The 23,211-nt window shown below is 39.9% G+C and overlaps 1 protein-coding gene across 1 annotated transcript; it reads right to left on the reverse strand.

The window, feature by feature from the left end:
* Window positions 1–1,374: 1,374 nt before the first annotated feature.
* Dusp19 (dual specificity phosphatase 19) lies at window positions 1,375–22,430 on the reverse strand. The gene is made up of 4 exons (XM_004660219.2): window positions 22,104–22,430; window positions 12,887–12,933; window positions 5,266–5,418; window positions 1,375–1,686 (listed from the first exon to the last, which is right to left on the reverse strand). The coding sequence occupies exons 1-4, from the start codon at window positions 22,327–22,329 to the stop codon at window positions 1,447–1,449; spliced, it is 666 nt and encodes a 221-aa protein (XP_004660276.1). The 5' UTR covers window positions 22,330–22,430; the 3' UTR covers window positions 1,375–1,446.
* Window positions 22,431–23,211: the final 781 nt, after the last annotated feature.

Consider the following 23,211-nt stretch of genomic DNA (forward strand, 5'->3'; position numbering starts at 1 on the left):
AAATAAGTATGAAAGAGTGATCTCTCCATGGGAAGTGCATTAAAACCTTTGTAACACATGATTGCTTACATGGTACCCTCTATTTATTTATTTATTTGAGAGGGAGAAAGACACAGGAGGAGACAGAGAGAATGAGAATGGGCATGCCAGGGCTTCCAGTCACTGAAAACAAACTCCAGCATGTGCCATCTTGTGCAATTGGTTTCTGTGGGACCTGGGGAATCAAACCAAGGTCCTCTGGCTTTGCAGGCAAGTGCCTTAACTGCTAAGCCATCTCTCCAGCCCTGACATGGTACCCTCTATTTAAAAGAATGAATTACATTTGCTAATCTATTATGGATACAGAAAACTCCTATCAGCTAAGATGAAGCCAAAGTTTATGGACAAAGCACTTCTGTAGGTGGTACAGTTCTAGAAGACAGATTGAACTAGAATGATTGCTGTAGGCAACTACTAAACATGCAAATTATGTCAAAGCTTCACATGACAACATTAGCTAGCTGAAAACTAAATAGCACCCAGCAGAAAAAATAAAATTAAAATTAAAATTAAAAGCCGGGCGTAGTGGTGCACACCTTTAATCCCAGCACTCGGGAGGCAGAGGTAGGAGGATCGCCATGAGTTCAAGGCCATCCTGAGACTTCATAGTGAATTCCAGGTCAGCCTGAGCCAGAGTGAGACCCTACCTAAAAAAAAAAAATAAATAAATAAATAAAATTAAAAAAAGAGAGAGAGAGGGAGAGAGATGTATTTCAATCAGAGCTTTCAAGTGAATGCTGAAGGCTCAACACAGCACAGCCTTAGCAATGCTGACCACAGGGCCGATTCCACAACTGTCTCCTATAGAAGGGGATTCTACCTGTGTGATCAGCTTCACACAGTTCACTGAAAGTTAGTTATATTCAGGGTATTTCTTCAGAGAAGTAAAAGAATTCATAGCATTGTGTGCAATGTCATCTTGTTAGACTGTAAACAACTGATTTATTCTTTTTATCTGCTAATACAGATTTTAAACTGTTCCAACAGATATCAGTAATTGATAATATACTATTTCCACTTAATAATTCAAAGAAATAATTAGCCAGACATTATAATAGCAAAGAGAAGGTAACATAATGTAAAATTTTATTCACACATTAACTTACGACAAATTGGTCTCCATCCTTATCCACTTGTAAAAAGCAATAGAAAAGGATAAGTTTACTAGTTACTTTCTCCAAAAGAGGCAAGAAGCCAGGCATGGTGGCTCGTGCCTTTAATCCCAGCACTTGGGAGGCAGAGGTAGGAGGATCACCATGAGTTTGAGGCCACCTTGAGACTACATAGTGAATTCCAGGTCAGCCTGGACTAGAGTGAAACCCTACCTCGAAAAAAAAAAAAAAAAAAAAAAGAGGCAAGAAGCCAAATTCTGAAACCACATTTGTCCATCATCTACTAGAAAGAAATTCATAAACTGTTGTTCTGTTCTAATACTGGTGCTCTGTCCCGCTTCATGTCTCCTTTGCCCTCTTCATATAAGCGCAGCTGCTCCATGAATCCAGCATTGGGACATACAGAAGGCCTTGCATTTTTCACCAAAGTAAAAGCACTGGAGAGAGAGAGTTCTTCAGAAGCCATCAGGAAGCCTATTACAATCGCAGCGGCCCTGGACACCCCTGCATTACAGTGAACAAGAACCACACCATCCTGTAACAAAATCAAACAGTGTTTATCATTCACACATGCTCTAAATACCACTTACAATTCATTTATCAAAAATACATATATTCTTGCAAGCAATGAATAGAATATCATATAAGTGCTCTGGTAATTTGTTTGTAATACTGCAGTCAAATGCTCTACCACTGAGCAGCCCCCACAAATGTGTGGACCAGGCTGACCTCAAACTCCTCATCCTCCTACCTCTGCCTCTTTAGCCAGCACGTGCCATCACAGCTGATGTGTTTGTGATTCTGGAACAGCATCTCTGAACTCAAGCATTCCAGTAAAGTGCATATAAAAACCTAGTAACTTAATGGCACATGTATATCCATAAGAGAAAAATCAGAGAATATATATGCACAGAAGCATAAATAAGCTAAAGAGAAAGCCAGAGTCATCTCAGGTACACACAGGATTCCCCAAAAGTAACTGGGGGTCACTGGCTTAGAAATCTATGCACAAAATGATCAATATGGGAAATAAAAAAAAGATTGTACCCTTGGACACTATTTTATTCTGGAAGGAAGTAACTTAAAAATATTTTTAATTTATAAGTTAGTAAATGATAACATGAATAGCTTTTAACAATGTGAAGGGGAAAGGTAATCAGATCCTACCAGTGAAGTCAATAAATAAAACATTTGAGGTCACTTGCAAACGATACTTTCTGAAAGAAAAAAGGCACAGTGCAGCTCAGTGCTGATGGCGGCAATACTGCCTTAATAATGAATGTGACAGATCTGATGGAACCACACTGATACAGCTTGGCCTGCTGCGGGCTCTTACAAAGTTAATGACCTAAATGAAATGTAATGAACTGTCAGCACACCCTACAGAGTTAGGTATTTCAGTTCCTTCATTTCCTGATTCATCATTTGGCACAACAAAGGAAAGGAACAGAAGAAGAAAAGAAAGACCATCTTAGTGGAAACCCTATCCCCCAGGCACACATTAACAATGCTAATGTTCAGAGCACTGGACCACTTTACTTTTGCCAGGCAGCCGTCTCACATTCATAAATCTGTGATCTTCCTTTGCTTAATGCGTTGTAACATATGTACGAGACATCTCTTTTCAAGAATGATTGAAGTTAGTTACTAGTTGAACATTCTCATGTTAAAAAAGGCTGCTTCAATTGTTTTGTCAAAGACAGCTGTGATTCCTTTCCCAACTGTTTCTATACAAGAAAAGCAAAACTTTGCATCTTTTCTCACCTTATTTATTTTTCTTTTTTCTTGACTGGGAATGAAGCCCACAGCTTTTCACATACTTTCAGTCTATACTGTGTTCAGTGTTTTGAAAATGTATTGTCTGTGCAAAGATATCTGGGGTGGTAGAGGAACTGTATTGATTTGAGCACCCTGCTATACCCTGCGAGGTTATTTTGAAATTGTGTTCAGCAGGGCAGATATCTCATCTCACAGTGCTTACCTTACCTTAAATCCCTTTCCTTTGTTTTCACTCTCACTACCTAGAATTTAACCTTGGAAATTAAGCACCAGGTCTTCACCCTAGCTCCAGGTTTTGTTTTTAAGAAATCCAAGTTAAGAACCATCTAATTAACTACAAGGCCAAATTAAGGTCAGCTTTTTTAAATTAAATTTTTTAATTCAAAAGCTTATTAATTACTCAATGTGTTGCTTTTCTTTTTAGGTACTATTATTTCCTCCAACTTTTGAGTTCCAACATAAACATCTCTAATTTTAAAACGCGTATGGATGATATACATACTTCACCATGTACAGCATCCTCTACATCTCTGAAAAGAAGCAACACAGCCTCATTTGAACACTGTTAACTGATGCATTAGAATGTTACAACCTACAAACTGTAGCTGTTTACAAAAGAACAAAAATGCTAGTATTAGGCTTTGAAATAGAAAATTTCTTTCTTTGCTTTCATCCAAATATTTACAAGGTAGTAAGAGTGATGAGCAACAGAAATTACCTTTATATTTTCTTTTTGTTAAATCTTTGAACATATTTTAAGGTTATTTTATTTTAAAGTACTGTTTAATTTTTTTATTTATTTGAGAACAAGAAAGAAAGAGAAAGAGGCAGACAGAGAGAGGAGATGGGCACACCAGGGCCACAAGGCACTGCAAACGAACTCCAGGCGCGTGCGCCACCTTGTGCATCTGGCTTACGTGGGACCTGTAGACTCAAACCTCAGGCTTCACAGGCAAGCACCTTAACTGCTAAGCCATCTTTCCAGACATTATTTCATTTTTTACATTTATTTTTGTTTATTTGAGAGAGAAAGTATGGGCATGCCAGGGCCTTCTTCCACTGTAAACAAATTCCAGACACATGTTCTACTTTGTGTGTCTAGCTTTATGTGGGCACTAGGGAATCAAACCTAGGGTATCAGGGTTTAAAATCAAGCTCCTTTAACCACTGAGCAATCTCTCCAGCCCCCTACTTTTATGTTTTCTGAGTACTCTGGTCAGAAAGGCATATAAAGCACTGAGTAAATATTACTAATGAAGGGAAGGGAGAAAAGGAGAGAAAAAGGAAAGAGAGAAGGAAGAAGGTAAACCAATTAAGCAGGATTCTAATCCTAGCAGTTAGGAGCCAATGGAGCTACTTCTTTCTGGAAGTCTTTTTTTTGGTTTTCCAAGGTAGGGTCTCACTCTAGCTCAGGCTGACCTGGAATTCACTATGTAGTCTCAGGGTAGCCTCGAACTCTTGGTGATCCTCCCACCTCTGCCTCCCGAATGCTAGGATTAAAGGTGTGTGCCACCACACCCGGCTGGAAGTCCTTCTTTTCCTGCCCATGACCATTTATCTTACACTCATTTTCTAAAAATAAAATTTTTACAGAAGCATGGGTAAAGAAAATGTGGTGTAGATATAAAACAGAATTTTATTTGCCATATAGAAACATGAAACTGTCATTTGTAAGAAAATAGATGGAACTGGACATCATTATGTTGAGCAAAATACATCAGACTCAGAAATAAAAATGTTATATGCAGAATCTAGATTTAACAATATATATACACACATATGTACATGTATTCTATGACATGGAAGCAGATGAGCTATTGGGGGGGGGAGAAGGGAACAAGCAAGAAGAGAATGGAGGTGTATATGAGCAAAAGACAATATATGTATGAACATGTTCTTAAAAAGAGAATTATTTGACTTAAAATAATGAATGCTAATTATCACTAGAATCACTTGTAACTTGTATATCACTAGTATACAAGTTAGACTAATACTATCTCTATCCAACAGCATACCTAGTTATCTTACAAGTTACTCAAAGTGTGGGTAATTCTATAACCTCAAAGGAAATCTAACTACATATTTACACAGGAAAATTTAATAAACAGAGAACGTCATCTTACAGCATTTCTCAGTAAGCCCAAAGAAGAAAGTGAACTACATGTGAAAATTAAGAAAATAACAACTAAAGAATTAAAAAACAAAGATTTAATGACTATTGCTAGAGGAGACCTCATAATGGCTCTTCACAGCTTCATTACAAAAAAGATAAGTAACTGAACTTATACTTTGGAATTTCTGCTTTTAAAAAACTATAGATCAAAATAAAACTTACCTTCATTTTGGCTTGCTCAATAAACTCAAAACATTCTGGGAAATAAGATAGAATATTGGTTTCAGGCAGATCCAGTATAGAAATGCTCTTATATGTAAACTCCTTAAGGAAAGCATTTTCAACTCCATATGCAACATTGAGAATATGAGTCACCTTAAAAAGCAAGAGAAAATATGAGTTGTCTAAAAACAGGCTGATGTTGATTTCCTTAAGAATAAAAAACTTGGGCTGGAGAGATTGCCCAGTGGTTAAGGCACTTACTTGCCTGCAATGACCAACGACCCAGGTTTGATTCCCCATTACCCATGTAAAGCCAGATGCACATAGTGGAGCATGCATCTGGAATTGTTTGCAGTGGCTAGAGCCCCCCTCCCCCACATTCTCAATCTCCATTTGCAAATAAACCAATAAATAAAATTAAAAAAAAATTCAGCCAGGCATGGTGGCACATGCCTTTAATCCCAGCACTTGGGAGGCAGAGGTAGGAGGATCTACGTAAGTTCGAGGCCACCCTGAGAGTACATAGTGAATTCCAGGTCAGCCTGGCCTAGAGCGAGATCCTATCTCAAAAAAATACTTAAACATGATTCACTTGATGACACTTCCTCCTGGAAGCCTTCACTCTGCCCATCCCTCAGCAGCAGCAGCAATCCTTCTAGCCTTCTAGCCCTACACTTACAAATTGTTTCCATCTCTGCAGTGCACACTTCACGAGAGAACAGACCAGGCTGAATTTACTGTTACCCGCACCCATGAGCAGTGATAGCACAAAGCATTTAAAGTATGTGGTGCCTAATCAATGAATATCCACACAAAAACATTAGTAGTAGACATGGATCAGTGATTCCCATTTCAATAATTATTTTCCTATTTTTCTACATAGATTTTAAGAGTTTTCTTTTCTTTTTGGAGACAAGGTCTTTGTTTTGTTTTGTTTTTTTTTTTTTTTCCTTTTTTGAGGTAGAGTCTCACTTTAGCCCAGGCTGACCTGGAATTCACTATGTAGTCTCAGGATAGCCTCAAACTCACAGTGACTACCTCTGACTCCCAAGTGCTGGGATTAAAGGCATGCGCCACCACACACGGCGAGACAAGGTCTTAAGTGTAAGTAAGTAGTCTACACTGCTCTGGAATGCATTATGTAGCCCAGACTAGCTATGAACTTGTGGTAACCCTCCTGTCTAAGCCTCCTAAGGTAGTCATAACTATCAACCACAATGCCAGCCCCTCCTTCACTAATGAAATGGTTCTTAAGTGTGGCTGTACTCTAGCATCACCTGATAAGCATTCAAAAGCTACCAAGGCCCCAAAATTCAGAAGAATTAGTCTGGCTGAAAAGAGGGAGTACATCATGAAAGATTTCCTTCCAAGTGGCACAATCCCTCTATGTATTTAGCCCCTTTTTAACATATAGGAGGAACTATGTGCAGGCTCTAATAAGGAGCCTGAATGACTGCACACCTCTATAGCGCAGCATATTAGGAGGCTAAGGCAGGAGAATCATTTGAGTCCAGGAGTTCACAGACTAAAACAAAACAGCAAAACTCTGTCTCAAAACAAATAAACAAGCAAGTTCATAAAGAGAATCCAGGTCTGGAGATGAACCTCTGTGGTACAACACAGGCCTTGAGCTTGATCCTCAGGACAGAGAAACAGAGAAAAAACACAAAACAGATGGATCAAAGACAAGACTCGCCCTTGCTCTACCTTCCTGATTGAATGGTCCCTGGGTGCCTAACTTCCTGATCCCCTGTTCCGGGGTGTGCTCGGAGTGAGTAGGCCAGAGCTCCTGGTTGGTTCCCCACCTCCCACTTCCCTGGTCCCCGCACACCTGTTGCAGGCAGCCTGGACCCTGCATGTGGGGCTGCAGAAGGCCTTTTTTGCTCAGCTTTCCTGAACACCCAAATCCCTATTCCCCTGAGCCAGATTCCCCATATGCTAAAGAGTGTGTGCAAGTGGAGTGAGTAGGATAGAACTTACACTTCAGCCAAGCCACAGCTAAAACCATAGAGGAATTGGGGAGAAGAGCAAGAGTGCTGCTTCCATAATAAGCACCAGGGTGAAGGAGACAGACCCTGAGGATACTCAACACCTACCAAAGCAGAGATCCAGAGGCTCTTAAGAGCTCATCACTGAAGTAGACTTAAAACTCACCCACCACTGCTCAGAGAATTTTGTGGAAAATGGGGTGGAAAGACTGTAAGAGCCAGAAGTGGAAACATTCCCTCCTCACCAAAAAGCTTACTGTTGCTCTCACAACATATAACCCACAACCCCACAGAGAATGCCTGCAACCCCACTGAGAAGGGCCCCAGAGGAATGGGGGCAGGAACAAGGGAAAAGAGGGTACCAATACATGATGTACCCATACAAAATGTTAATAATAATAATAATAAAGGGGAAAAATGCAACTAATATGTGCACCAAATGAAGGGTTCTGATTAATAATAATTGCAGTGAGCCACAGGTGGTAGAGAGGATGAGGGACCCAGCCTAAAAGCCCTTCTTTTAATGAAGCATACCTGTAAAGCTTAGTTGTAGAGCCTTTTATCCATGCTGGCTTTGGGATGAGATGCCCTTCATTATGAACACTAAGAGTAGTCCCTTTATTGAGCATTTAATATTTGCCAAGCATATAAGTTGTTGCAATAATCACCTTTAGGCATTATTATTCCTAAGTATTTTATTTATTTACATGCAGGCACAGAGATACTGACAGAGAGAATGGGTGTGCCAGGGCCTCCAGCCACTGCAAACAAACTCCAGATGCATGTGCCACTTTGTGCATCTGGCTTACATATGTACTGGGGAATCAAACCCAGGTCATTAGGCTTTGCAAGCAAGTACCTTAACAGCTGAGCCATCTCTCCAGCCATATGAATCCATTTTAAATAAAGTTTTATTTATTTATTTATTTGCAATCAGAGAGAGAGAGACAGAGAGAGCAGACAGACAGACAGAGAGAATGGGCATGCTAGGGCCTCTAGCCACTGCAAACGAACTCCAGATGCATATGCCCCTTGTGCATTTGGCTTATGTAGGTCCTGGAGAATCGAACCTGGGTCCTTTGGCTTTACAGGCAAATGCCTTACCTGCTAAGCCATTTTTCCAGCCTAAGGCTTTTTTTTTAACTAGTTGAAAAATCAAAATATTCTAAAAAGAAACATTGAGAAGACTTGATTTCACCTTGACGCTACTTCATTATTTCCCTCTTTAACTGCAACCACTTCGGCCCATTTTCTTGCATATTCTTTTGGAATTTCTCCCACCCACCCCCCTTGTTTTTGGAGGTAGGGTTTCACTCTGGTCCAGGCTGAACTGCAAGTCACTGTGTAGTCTCAGGCTGGCCTCGAATTTATGGTGATCCTCTTACCTCTGCCTCCCAAGTGCTGGGATTAAAGACGTGTACCACCATGCCCAGCTTCTTTTGGAATTTCTTTATGCAATCTTTTGTTTACTAATTGTATTGTACAAAACACAGAACTTGGATTTCCACCACCACCACCTTTTTTTTTCAAGGTAGGGTCTCACTCTAGCCCAGGCTGACCTGGAATTCACTATGTAGTCTCAGGGTGGCCTTGAACTCACAGTTATCTTCCTACTTCTTCCTTCTGAGTGCTGGGATTAAAGATGTGCACCACCATGCCTGACTATCTCTTATTTAAATTTCCTAGAAACCTATTCATATCAGACTACACAGATCCTTTTTGCCTTTTTTAAAAAAATAGCTAAATAGTATTTTACAGTATTTGTCTACTGTTTTCTACTTCATCTGTTCTCTACTGATGGGCAGGTGGGTTCTTTTTAATACCTTTCATGGGCTAGAGAGATGGCTTAGCAGTTAAGGTGCTTGCCTATGAAGCCTTCGGACCCAAGTTCAATTCCCCACTGCCTACATAAGCCAGATGTACATGGTGGCTCATGTGTCTGGAGTTTGTTTGCAGTGGCTGGAAGCCCTGGCATGCCCATTTTCTCTACCTGTCTCTCTCTCAAATAAACAAATAGAAATAAAACATATTAATATCTTATATGAGCAATGCTGCAGTTTTAGCTTGGAAAGTTGTATGCTACGCTTAATTTTCCATTTTCTGAAGTGCTTTATCAGGTACACAGCAGACACTTGAGCAGTACCATTATTACCATTTCTAAGCATTAAAATAAATTTCTATGGAAATTTCCCAACTGGTCCCCCATTGGAGAACTTCTACCAGTTATAATGCTCTGCTAGAATTCAAAGGCATTGATTTGCAATGGTGCCATGCATTTATATCAATTATTTTCTTTTGCACTATCCTCAAATTCTTCTAGAAGCTTGCTTTCATCAGGCATTTTTAATGTGGTCACTGTGTGCAGAGATCACAGGGTATTATAAACAGCCTGTGGTTTCACATCATCACCATCTCCCCAGTAAAGGCAAATTGAGCTACTGTGATATTAGGATAGGGGAAATGATTTTATTTTCATTTTACCCTTAACAATACTAATTTCTGAGTGGAAGTAAGACTTCGAAACTACTTCTATTTGTTAAAATATTGATACATGAAGGTTACTGTTAGGAAATTCATTGATTCCCACATAATTTTATAATTAAAGGCCATTGTTTCTCATTATCAAGGGGTAATATATATAACAAATTAAGGAGAAGCAAGCTTAAACACAACCCAATAAGTTAATAAATAAAAATATCAGACTAGGGGCTGGAGAGATGGCTTAGTGGTTAAGCACTTGCCTGTGAAGACTAAGGACCATGGTTAGAAGCTCAATTCCCCAGGACCCACATAAGCCAGATGCACAAGGTGGTGCATGCATCATTTGCAGTGGCTGGAGGCCCTGGTGCACACATTCTCTTTCTCTCTTGCTCTCAAATAAATAAATAAAAATAAATCTTAAGAAATATATCATGTTAAGACCCTATGGCTGAAGACTTCTTCACATGCCTGAATGGCAGAATCACTGAGAAATCAAGCTGGTCTGAGCAGAAAACCTTCTCTCTGTAGTCCAGCCAACTTAAAGCTAGAAAGAGCTGAACTGTATACAGCTTTATGGGAGTCAGAAGTCATCAACAGTGAAAACAGTGGACACTGGAAGACTCAAGTTTGGCCAGACAGGCCAAATGACTGAACAAGTTCAATAATGGCATGTCTACTCTGGGGGAAACCAACTGCTCTCTAATTGGACTGAAGGCCTGCTCTATGGGAGAGAATACATGCCTGTACTGAAAACCTAACCAAAAGCCTATGGCAGGGGAGGTCATGAGCTTTAGGGGTACAAACCCTGCTCTTGTCTGGATAAATGCATAAATTACTCTCACCAATTGCCCTGAAAGCACTACACTTAATGTTCATACTCATATATTAATGCTAATCTCACTTCTGGTTAGAGAAGCTTCTCTTTGCAGATGGCAATGTCCACTGCGATGATCCAAAAGGCAACATACTGCTGAGACGAAGGGACAGAGGACTGTCCAGCACTGAAACATTTCATACCCTCCAAGGTTCAGGGTCCATTGTGGAAGAGGTTGCAGAAAGAATGTAAGAGCCAAAGGAAGAGTACCACTCCTTATATGACTGTCCAGACAGAATTTGGCCTCAATATCCAAGACTTCACAGTACCTAGCAATACTTACACAAGTCCCTCATAATAGGAGAAAAAGATGACGACATCAAATTAAAAGACAGACTAATGGAGAGAGGGAGGGGATATGACAGACAGCATAGTTATGAAGGGGAAAGTGGAGGAGGGGAAATACCATGGGTTGTTGTCTCTAAGTATAGAAGTTGTCAATAAATAAATATACATACATACATACACATATATACATACACATACTTATTGACAACATATATATATCAGACTAGCTAATGAACTGATGAGGAAAATAACTAAAACTGTTTATCACACAAAAGTTTTATCCTCAATTCAGTCAAATTTTGTTCTCAGAGCTGTGGGTGACAAAGATTTAAAAAATAAAGATTGGTCTGGGAAGATGGAGAAGATGGTTCAACAGTTAAAAGCACTTGCTTTCAATACCTGCCAGCCCGAGTTCAATTCCCAGTACCCATACAGAGCCAGTTGTATAGGAAGACATATGCATCTGGGGTTCATTTCCAGTGGCAGAAGGCCCTGTCACATCCATGCATATTCTCTCTCTCTCTCTCTCTTCACAGATAGACAGATGATACATACATGTGTGCATGCATGCATACATACATATATACAATCTTTGTCTTCTAGAAGTCTGCTAAATAAAAGCAATGGTGAAAACATGTTTATTGATAGTGATATTTGAAGGAAGACCCTATCTCAGAAACACAAACCAACAAAAATCAAGATCTTCCAATTAATTTTATCATCTCTTTCTTATTCCCAGCAAATTACTTCACTTACTACATCACAGTAAAACAAGAAGCCATTGCATAGGAACCTACACATCTTCCTACCAACCACTCTGATCCTTTAGTCTTTTGTGTACTGTTTGTACTTAAACTTCACAAAATCCAACACCAATTACTCCCTCCTCAACATACTTTCGTGGTGTCTACCAAACACGGTTTGTTTGTTTGTTTGTTTGAGATAGTCACACCTATATAGCTCAGGCTGGCCTCAAACTTGATCCTCCCACCTCAGCCTCTTGAGTGTTGGATTAACAGGCATGTACCAGAATAAATCTTGCGTGTGTGTGTGTGTGTGTGTGTGTGTGTATATGCGCGCGCACGCGTGCTCGCGCACACATGCACAAATACACTAAGGATTAAACCAGGATCTTAGGATCTTATGCCTGCTGAGCACTCATTTTACTGAGCTACACCCGCTTACTACATTTTTCTTTTTCACTTGTTTTTTTTTTTTTTGATTTTTCAAGGGAGGGTCTCACTGTAGCCCAGGCTAAACTGGAATTCACTATGTAGTCTCAAGGTGGCCTTGAACTCACAGTGATCCTCCTACCTCTGCCTCCCGAGCACTGGGATTAAAGGCATGCACCATCATGCCTGGATTTTTTTTTCACTTTTTTTTGTTTAGTTTTTTCAAGGTAAGGTCTTTTTTAATTTCTCCATTGCCCCTCCAAATTTTCTCTCCTTTCATTGTATCCTGAGAGATAGAATTATGAGGAAACAGTATTAAGGAAAAGTGGTATGAGAATTAGGACTCAAAGCATGGGTAAATCTTTGACAAACCAAGATGGAGTTTATCCCATTCAGATGAACAACTTAAGCAGAGGCAAGAAAGTTTAGGGTTGAAAGGATCCCACCCACACACCACGCACTACCAGTGCTATGCTTTCCACAGTCTTTCTGTTGAAGTTTACTTTCCGAGTCTCCCACACTTGGAAACTTACTCAGATAGTAAGAAAATAAAATAACAAGTTTCACTAATGATGCTTCCAGGGTCAGGTTCCATGAGGTAAAAAGGAGATTGAAGGGAATATACAAATGAAAAGGTGGATTACTGATCTAGGTATTTGAATTAGATGCAATTATTTTTGCAGCTTTATTAAAATGATAAAAAAAAATGTTTACCAATTAGCTAAAATTTGGAAAACATGGACCAACACAACTTTTCTAAAATAAACCTAATGATGAAATGCTTCTTATACATGTTGCCAGACTGGAAGGTGGTTTACCTTGAATTTTCTCAGCACCTCCAGATCATGAGCAGCATCTTGTGACCCTGTAAGAAATAAGTCATATCAGCTTAAATACAAATATATTCTCCTAGACTCTTTATATAAATGTGGGCAGCAATTCTATTTATTTATTTGCTTATGAGAGAGAGAAAGAGAGAAAGAGAATGGGTGTGTCAGGGCCTCTAGCCCCTACAAACGAACTCCAAATGCATGCACCATCATGTGCATCAGGTTTACGTGGTCACTGGGGAATCGAATCTGGGTCCTTAGGCTTTGCAGGCAAGTGCCTTAACCACCAAGCCATCTCTCTAGCCCCCATCAATTCTCTTTAAAAGACACATAGCAAAAATAGAAAAATAAATAAATAAACATAGGACTTTAATTCAATTTTCTAAAGGGCAATTTAGTAAAATACATACATACATACATACATATATATACATATATATATGTATATATATATATATATATATATATTTATTTATTTATTTATTTTTGAAGTAGGGTCTCACTTCTGGCCCAGGCTGACCTGGAATTCACTATGGAGTCTCAGAGTGGCCTCAAACTCATGGTGATCCACCTACCTCTGCCTCCTGAGTGCTGGGATTAAAGGCATGTACCACCATGCCAGGCTCATTTAGTAATATTAATCATATAAATCTTGTATATATTCTTGACTTTCCCATTTCTAAAAATTCATACTAAAAAATTTCAAATGTTGCAATGATTAATTATAATAATGTTTATCATGGAACAAATAAAACAAGCAAGTAAAAGCAACTAAAAGTCCCATTAAGTGTAGAGCTAAAAAATAAGAGGGCCAATGGAGGAGGGATTTGAGAGGGAGAAAAGGGAGGATGGTGGGTAGAAATTATGATCACAGTATATTGTCTGTATGTACTGAGGTAGTCAATAAAATAAAAAGACAGAACAATTATGAAGTGAAATATATACAGTAATTAGTACCATAATAAATTAAAACAAATTTTTTTTTGTTTGTTTTTTTGAGGTAGGGTCTCACTCTAGCCCAGGCTGAATGGCATTCACTATGGAGTCTCAGGGTAGCCTTGAACTCATGGTGATTCTCCTACCTCTGCCTCCCAAGTGCTGGGATTAAAGGCATGCACCACCATGGCCAGCTAAATTTTAAAAATTTAAAATATGACATGGAGACATGTTCTCAGTAGATTAGGTAATAAGAGCAGGTTACATGCAATATACTATCACATATCATTATGAAAATATGTATATGCATATAAATAGGTAGAGATTATATGGAACAAAATGTTAATTGTAGGGTTATAGATGATTTTCATCTTTATCCTCATTTGTACTTTTTTATAACATCTTTCCTTTTTAAAATTTTTCTTTTTATTTGAGGGAGAAAGAGGCCGATAGAGAGTGCCTCCAGCCACTGCAAATGAACTCCAGACACATGTGCCACCTTTTGTGCATCTGGCTTATGTGGGTCCTGGGGAATCAAACTTAGGACCTCAGGCTTTGTAGGCAAGCACCTTAACTGCTAAGCAATCTCTCCAGCCCCATTTCTTTCTTTGTAACTGTAAAAAGGGTATTAAAAAAAAAAAAACAACCCAGATGTCCATAAAATAACTTAATGCCAGCTGGTTTGGGAACACCTAGTAGCTTAGGATCCTACCCACACACCCCGTACCACCAGTGCTATGCTTTTCACAATCTTTCTGTTGAAGTTTACTTTCCAGATCTCCCACACCTGGAAACTTACTGAGATAATAAGGAAATAAAATAACAAGTTTCACTAATGATAAAATAGTGCATTTATAATTAAAGATTTAGAGAAATTTACTCCTGCGGTTACCATTTCCACAAATAGCATTTTTCTCACCTTACTTGTCTGGGAAATCAGCCAGCTTTTATTACATGACTTCAGATAGCTGAGAGGCCGGCGAATATACTATTTGTCCACTATTATCTTTATCAATCCCAAGCCAATATGTTCCCTACTAAGTCCACATTCAACTTTTTTTTAAATGATCTTTTTGTTGTTGTTTTTATTTGAAAGCGACAGACAGAGAGAGAAAGAGGCAGATAGACAGAGAGAATGGGTGTGCCAGGGCCTCCAGCCTGCAAACAAACTCCAGATGCATGCTCCTCCTTGTACATCTGGCTAACGTGGGTCTTGGGGAATCCAAACTGGGTCCTTTGGCTTTGCAGGCAAACTCCTTAACCGCTAAGCCATCCCTCCAGCCCTATTTTTTATTTTTATTTATTTACTTGAGCAAGAGGCAGAGAGAGAAAAAGACAGAAATGGGCATGCCAGAGTCTCCAGCTGCTACAAACAAACTCCAGTCACATATGCTACCTTGTGTATCTGGCTTACATGGGTCCTGAAGAATCAAACCTGGATCCTTTGACTTTGCAGGCAAGTGCCTTAACAGCTAAGCCATCTCTCCAGAACCACATTCAGCTTTATTCTACCTGAAGTATTAACATTTGTTAAAGCTTTATGGTGGATACACAAATTGTTTGTTATATCATTTTATATAATTTCTATGAACCTAAACTATTTCATAATTCAAAAATTTTCAGTTCTCTCTGTTTAAAAAAAAATTATCTATCTGCAAGCAGAGAGAAAGAGACAGAGACAGAGAGAAAGAATAGGAGCACTAGGCCTGTAGTCAAGTAAATGAACTCCAGATACATCATGTCATTGTGGGCATCCAGCTTTACATGGGTACTGGGATATCAAACCTGGGTCACCAGGTTGTTAAGCTTTTCAGGCAAGCAGCTTAACCACTAGGCAATCTCTCCAGCCAGTTCTCAGGTACTGTAAGAAGTCTTAACCATCATCATTGTCCAGGGGAACACATACACAAATAATTTAATGGTTTAATAAGCGTGCAATCTTTTTTAAACTTAAAATTTTTAATTTTGGTTTTTCGAGGTAGGGTTTTATGCTAGTTCAGGCTGACCTGGAATTCACTATGTAGCCTCAGGGTGGCCTCAAACTCACAGCGATCCTCCGACTTCTGCCTCCCAAGTGCTGGGATTAAAGGACAGCTATTTTTTTTTTTTAAATTTAGACCAATTAAGAAAAGGATCAAAGGGGAAAGTACGGAGGGGGGAGGGAGGGTATTACCATGGGATATTTTCTGTAATCATGGAAAATGTTAATAAAAATTGTGGGAAAAAAAAAAGAAAAGGAAAGAAGAGAGTATGAAGAGTTCCTGCTCATGAGAAGGCAGGAGGTGGTAAAGCCAAGCATGCAATCTTTTAAATAGCTATTCTATTCTATCTATATCTTGAAATAGTAAAAACTGAAATGATTTAAATGAAATTCTTTCCTTTTTTTTACCTTACGCTGTTAAGGTGCTTGCCTGAAAAGCCAAAGGATCACAGTTCAATTCTCCGGGACCCATGTAAGCCAGATGCACAAGGGGGCGCATGCATCTGGAGTTCCTTTGCAGTGGCTGGATGCCCTGGCGTGCCCATTCCCCCCCCCCAAATAAATAAATAAGTAAAATATATTTTAAAAAGTACTTATCAACATAGATGCTTTGATAATTTCCATTAAGCGCACACGCGCGCAGACACACACACACACACACACACAAAACAATGATCTAGCAGAGATCTATTATATATAAGCAAGCTCCTTTAACCTCTGAGCAATCTCTCCAACATCAATTATAATTCAAAACTGGCTTCTGTATTTTTTAAGAACTATTTTATTTATTTATTTGAGAAAGAAAGAAAGAAAGAAAGAAAGAGGCAGATAGAGGGAGAGAGAATGGGCATGCCAGTGCCTCCAGCCACTGTAAATGAACTCCAGATGCATGTACCACCATGTGCATCTGGCTTATATGGATATTGGGGAACCAAACCTGGGTCCATAGGCTTCACAGGCAAGCACCTTAACCATGAAGTCATCTTTGCAGCCCTACTCCTTATTTATTTACTTTGAGGTAGGGTCTAACTCTAGTCCAGACATTCTTGGAATTCACTATGTAGTCTCAGGGTAGCCTCAAACTCATGGTGATCCACCTACCTCTTGCCTCCCGAGCGCTGAGATTAAAGGTGTGAGCCACCCCTACTCTATTTTTGAGCCAGGGTCTTACAAAGTAACTCAAGCTGGCCTTAAACTCACTCAATAGCCCAGGCAGGCCTTGAACATATTCTGCAAACCAGGAAGGTCTTAAAGTGTTGATACTTTTGCCTTGGCTTCAATTATAGTTGGGATTACAGAAAAATTAAGATTCTTGAGGGAAAAAAAAAAGTGTAACTTGTATGTTATGCCTTTCCAAATAATGAGGAAATTATAAGTGTTAATTGTATGGGAAAATGACTTAAATCAGGAGAAATGGATGTCAGGTTTTCATCTAATACATGGTAATATCCAATTCAAGTCAATTCTGTCTAAATTGTAGATATATATATATCAGATTTTCTCCAATTTAAAATGGGCATTTGTGTTGCAGCCTTACAGTAAGCTTTAATAGAGAAAAAGAAATAAATACTACAAACCATATTTTAACAAAACTGCTATTTTAAAAATCTTTGGTCAGGGGCTGGACAGATGGCTCAGCAATTAAAGCACTTGCCTGAAAAGCCTAAGAACCCAAGTGCAATTGTCCAGTATACATGTAAAGCCAGATGCACAAGGTGGTGCATATGTATGGAATTCGTTTTCAGTGGCTAGAGACTCTAGTGGTGTGCCCATGCATATTCCCTCTTTCTCTCTCACTTCTAAATAAAAATGAATAGAATATTAAAAATTTAAAAATGGGCTGCAGAAATAGCTTAGAGGTTAAGGCACTTGCCTTCAAAACCTAAGGACCCAGGTTCAATTTCTCAATACCCACATAAGCCAGATGCACAAGGTGGTGCATGCATCTGGAGTTCATTTGCAGTGGCTGGAGGCTCTGGAGTGTTCTCTCTTTCTCTCTCCCTCCCTCTCTCTATCTGTCTTTTCTTCCCTCCTTCCCTCCCTCCCTCTCAAATAAACAAACAAATATGTTTTTAAAGAAATTTCAGGACTGGAGAGGGGGCTCAGCAGTTAAAGGTGCTTGTTTGCAAAGCATGACAGCCTGGGTTCAATTCCCCAGTACCTAAATCCAGATGCTCCAAGTGTCACATGTGTCTAAAGGTTGTTTCCAGTGGCAGAAGGTCCTGGTACTTTCTTGCTGTCTCTCTCTCAAATAAAAACATTTTTAAATGTCAATTTTAATAACTTAATGATTTTCACAGTGGTTACATGAATCCGTACCTGTGTAGAGATTCACAGAATTTAATCAAGTCAATTTACTGTATTATAATTTTTTAACATTTTATTTACTTATTTGAGACAGAGAGGAAAAGAGAGATAGAGAGAGTGAAAATGGGTGCAACAGGGCCTCCAGCCACTGCAAATGAACTCCATATGCATGCGCAACCATGTGCATCTGGCTTACATGAGACCTGGAGAATCAATCCTGGGTCCTTAACTGCTAAGCCATCTCTCCAGCCCTGTGATAATTTTAAAAATATTTCATTTTTATTTATTTGAGAGAGACAGAGAGAATGAGCACACCAGGACCTCCAGCTGCTGCAAAGGAACTTCAGACACATGTGCCACCTGGGCATCTGGCTTATGTGGGTCCTGGGGTATTGAACCTGGGTCCTTTGGCCTTGCAGGCAAGTGCCTTAATCACTAAAGCCATGTCTCCAGCCCAGACTGTATGATAATTTTTGTTTGTTTGAGGTAGGATCTCGCTCTAGCCCAGGCTGACCTGGAATTCACTATGTAGTCTCAGGGTGGCCTCGAACTCATGTTGATCCTCCTACCTCTGCTTCCCAAGTGCTGGGATTAAAGATGTGCACCACCACACCCAGCTCTGAGTGATAATTTTTATAAAGTATTTCTATGCATCCAGGCTGGCCTCAAACTCACCATGTAGCCTAGGCTTGCCCTGAACTCATAGCAATCCTTCTGTCTTCAGTCTCCTCAGCTATAAGATTACAGGCAATGTGCTAGCACACCTGGTTTGGTATGACTACCCTTTTTTAAGAGTTGAGACTAAGAACACAACTGAAGAGGCTAAATAATAATTGTTAATCAAAGTTTGCATCAATACAAACCATTCTAATATTAATTATAGACAAGAATTATTATGCAATGTTACAGATGAGATAAATGATAAAGAAAGATTATACATTATATACTTTAGAGCTAATAATTCCAAGTTCACTGTTTTACAATTATAAAATGTAAATCACAGAATACAGGCTAGGGAAGATCTCTAGAATCCTGTCTAGATATTTTTCAACGAAATCATTTTAATGAAAACATTAAATGATGTGTAAATTCAGATATAGCATGCCTTAATTTACCAAGTCACTTAAAATGAAATTTTGGAATGAAAATATTTCACTGGAATGAAAAAAAATCATTTCTGCAGGAAAATATAACTAAATAATATTAAAGAACTATAGAGATCTAAAGTGTATCTGCTACCAAGAATACTAAGCTTTCTAGGTTTCAGAAATTTAAGCTTCATAAATATCTTGAGTTTTTCACCTGGATGGAGTTCAAGAGAAAATCTCTACCAGTTAGATGTATTAGAAATGGATATCAAGGCAGCCAGGATGGTCAAGCAGTCTAAGGTGCTGCATTCAGAAATGGTTATTAGAAATACAAGGTGCACCTTTTTATCTACCCAGAAAAAAATAGAAATTCCATTCATTCAAATCAAATTAGATTTAAGAAAGAACCAAGTGACTATTGTTGTAAAAATATAATCTGCAAGCTGGGTGTGTTAGCGCACACCTATAATCCCAGCACTTGGGAGGCAGAGCTAGAAGGATTGCCATCAGGTCGAAGCCACCCTGAGACTACACAGTGAATTCCAGGTCAGCCTGGGCTAGAATGAGACCCTACCTCAAAAAACACATATACATACACACACACATACAGAAATTGCTTACTAACGTCTTTTTCCCACCTGTTAGATGGTTAACAGATCCCTTTTTTTCCTTTTTTTTTTGGAGACACATTGTAGTTTTACAACTACCCCAGTTTCTTTATACTTCACAAAAATAAAAGTTAATTGGTATGTAGTGTTGGGAAGAAACTTCATGGCTTTGGGGAGATGAAGATGATTTTATGATCCACCTGGAAACAACCTCAATCTCACAGGGAGATCCTTACCACAAAGCCTGACTTGGTGAATCATACGTAAAATTTTGCCATAATTATTTAAAATTGTTATTACTGCAATAAAAGCCAAATAACTGAAAAAAATGTCTGGATACATCATCTTTCCTAGACACAGTGAACAAGCTCCGACTGAACCTTCCAGAGTAGCCAAATGATTCATTTAAGGTTTTCTGTTAATTTGGTCATGAACCTGAGATATAACCTGAGTCCTTCAGAAACAAAAGCGTAAGCTCTGCTAAAAACTTGGCCTAACCTTAAATGACAGAATGATGCCCAGCTATTATTAACAAGGTTTGTTACCTGTACAAATTACTTAACATGGTAAAAACCCAGTTCCTATTTGTAAAATGCAGTTGATAATCCCTTTTGAGAGGTCTTAAAGGGAATGCTGTGTTGTGTGCACTTATTAAACCATGGTGTTTGTGATTCCCAGTTCCTTGATTTATACTCAAGAATGCCTTGCGCACATAAATACTCACAGGCCATCTGACCCTTCTAAGTCTTCATTTCTCGTTCATAAATGGAATAAATTCAGACCTGCAGCATAGGCTAGGTTTTAAAGAACACCATATCATATTCTTTTCTTTTTAATTTTTTAGAAATTTATTTGACAGAGAGAAAGAAAAACAGGCAGATAGAGATAGAGAATGGGCGGGCCAGAGCCTTCAGCTGCTGTGAATGAACTCCAGATACATGCGCCACTTTGAGCATCTGGCTTAGGGTGTGTCCTGGGGAATTGAACCTGGGTCCTTCAGCTTTGCAGACAAGTGCCTTAACCACTAAGACATCTCTCCAGCCCTTTTTTTTTGGAGGGGGGAGAGTGTTTCAAGTTAAGGTCTTGCTGTAGCCCAGGCTGACCTGGAATTCACTCTGTAGTCTCAGGGTGATCTTGAACTCATGGCAATTCTCCTACCTCTGCCTCCAGAGTGCTGGGTTTAAAGACCAGAGCTACCATGCCCAGCATTCTTTGTTTTGCGTTTTTTAATTTTTTTGTTTATTTTTATTTATTTATTTGAGAGCGACAGACAGAGAGAAAGAGAGAGAGGGAATGAGAATGGGCACGCCAGGGCCACCAACCACTGCAATCGAACTTCAGATGCGTGCATCCTTTTATGCATCTGATTAACATGGATCCTGGGGAAACGAGCGTGGAACTGGGGGCCTTAGGCTTCACAGGCAAGCACTTAACTGCTAAGCCATCTCTCCAGCCCACCACACCGAATTCTTTACAGTTCGTTTGCAACCTTTTGCTATGTGTGGAATTGTACTTGTATAGGGAATCAGTATGACCATATTAAAAACCTTAAGAAAGGCTGGAGAGATGGCTTAGCGGTTAAGTGCTTGCCTGTGAAGCCTAAGGACCCTGGTTCGAGGCTTGATTCCCCAGGACCCACATAAGCCAGATGCACAAGGTGGCGCACGCGTCTGGAGTTCGTTTGCAGTGACTGGAGGCCCTGGTGTGCACATTCTCTCTCTGCCTCTTTCTCTGTCTGTCGTTCTCAAATAAATAAAAACAAACAAACAAACAAAAAAAAAAAAAAACAAACAAGACCTTCAGAGTCATAGCTATAAAATACAAGCCCTGTTCCTACCAGTCCCCAAACAGCCGCCATGAGTAGATATGGCCATAAGAGGCATGTGGCTAACAGCTGAGCAAATACTTTTTCTATAGTTTAACCCTGCCATTATTATTTTTTTTTATGATTAAAAACTTACTTTTGAGTTTCTAAAGCATAGAGTCTTTTGTAATCCAGGAAAACCCTAACCCGTTTTGTCCTGGAGAGAAGGAGTAAAATGCGGGGGAGTGGGGGGAAGACTTTTCTAAAATTCAACCATTGGGTTCCAAGTTATACTACCTTCTTAGGTATATTGTTGGGGCAGAATCCTCTCTTCTGGCTAATGAAAGTTTTATATCCTTGAAAAAGTTGGAAAAGTAAACAGTTCAAGGATAGCTGGTGGTGCAGGACTGTCCTACACGGGAGGGTGGCGATGCTACTGCAATCTAATGAGAAGGACTCAGGGGCTAGTCCGTATACTCACCCAGAAGCAACCATGGCTTCACAACGCCAACCTGCAGGTCCGAGCTGAGGTCCTGCACATAACCACAACCACCCCCTCCGCTCGGCTCTGCTTCTTCCACAACATGAATTCTGGCATCTTTCCAGGTCTCTATAATTTTCTTTCCAGTTAACGTGGTCACCCTGGTGCATTGCTTCCTGAGGTTATTCCGGGAGAACGCTTTAATCTCCTGGTTCAGGGAGTGCATTACATGAGCAGAGAAAGCCGGGAGGCACGAGCAAGGGCGGGAGGGCTCCCGGGCGGCTCAGCCGGGACGCTGGTCCTGCCGCAGACAGCAGCGCCGGCGCGCGCGCCCAGACGCCCAGCTCCGCCGGCCCGCGCGGCGCTGTAAGGCGAGGTCTGATTGGCTACTGAGAAGCCTGCGCCCATTGGACGCTGCTTCTTCCCGTTGGGCGAGACCACCGTCGTCCCAACGCGCTGTGATCGTCGCGGGAGGCGGGGGTGGATGTTCTTTCTGTAGGTGTTTAAACATGGCTTTATTTTGCATGCAGAGTGGTTCTGTATGATCTGTTTGGAGAAACGACTGACATCTGCTCGCTCTTTTCCTGCGGAGGTTTTCTGGAAACGTTGGACAGAGTCCTGCGGGGTCGAAGCACATACCTTCCATCTCCAGCCTCCCCGCACCACATGTTAGGTCCCCCCCAGACCTGATCGTCTGCTGCTCGCGCTGTGTCCTCCACTTCTTCCTACTGTTCACTGCGAAGAATGTTTACTAGATAAAATGATTGGGCATATTATTGTGAAGCAATTTAGGTAAAATCAAAAAAAATCCCCTTTTTGGTTGTATATGTTTCTTTATATACAGATAAGCAACGCTTAAAATGTATGTGTATTCTGACTTTCCACCACATTTTCCCTCGCTGAAGTACTCCTGCAGAAGGCTTAATGCAGTAAATACCACCTCTGTGTCCTGTAAGAAGGGCCGCAATTCCATCCGTGCAGAGCTGGGGAAAATTAAGTGTGAAAATACCAACATTTACGTAACAAATAAAATGATGGTTCCAATTAGAAAATGGTTTGTTTTGCCTACTAAACCAATCTTTTTTAAAAACTAGGAATTATCCTCAAA

The sequence above is a fragment of the Jaculus jaculus genome, chromosome 4 (genome assembly GCF_020740685.1).
Source record: "Jaculus jaculus isolate mJacJac1 chromosome 4, mJacJac1.mat.Y.cur, whole genome shotgun sequence".
Lineage (NCBI taxonomy): Eukaryota > Metazoa > Chordata > Mammalia > Rodentia > Dipodidae > Jaculus > Jaculus jaculus.

Bases quoted from the DNA above. Each gene is read 5' to 3' on its own strand.
- Dusp19 (XM_004660219.2), bottom strand. From the start codon at position 22,329: ATGCACTCCCTGAACCAGGAGATTAAAGCGTTCTCCCGGAATAACCTC. The intron at 12,934-22,103 runs GTGAGTATACGG...TATTTCTTACAG, and splicing joins GAAGCCATGGTTGCTTCTGG to GGTCACAAGATGCTGCTCAT. The intron at 1,687-5,265 runs GTAAGTTTTATT...ATTTTGTTACAG, and splicing joins TTGAGCAAGCCAAAATGAAG to GATGGTGTGGTTCTTGTTCA.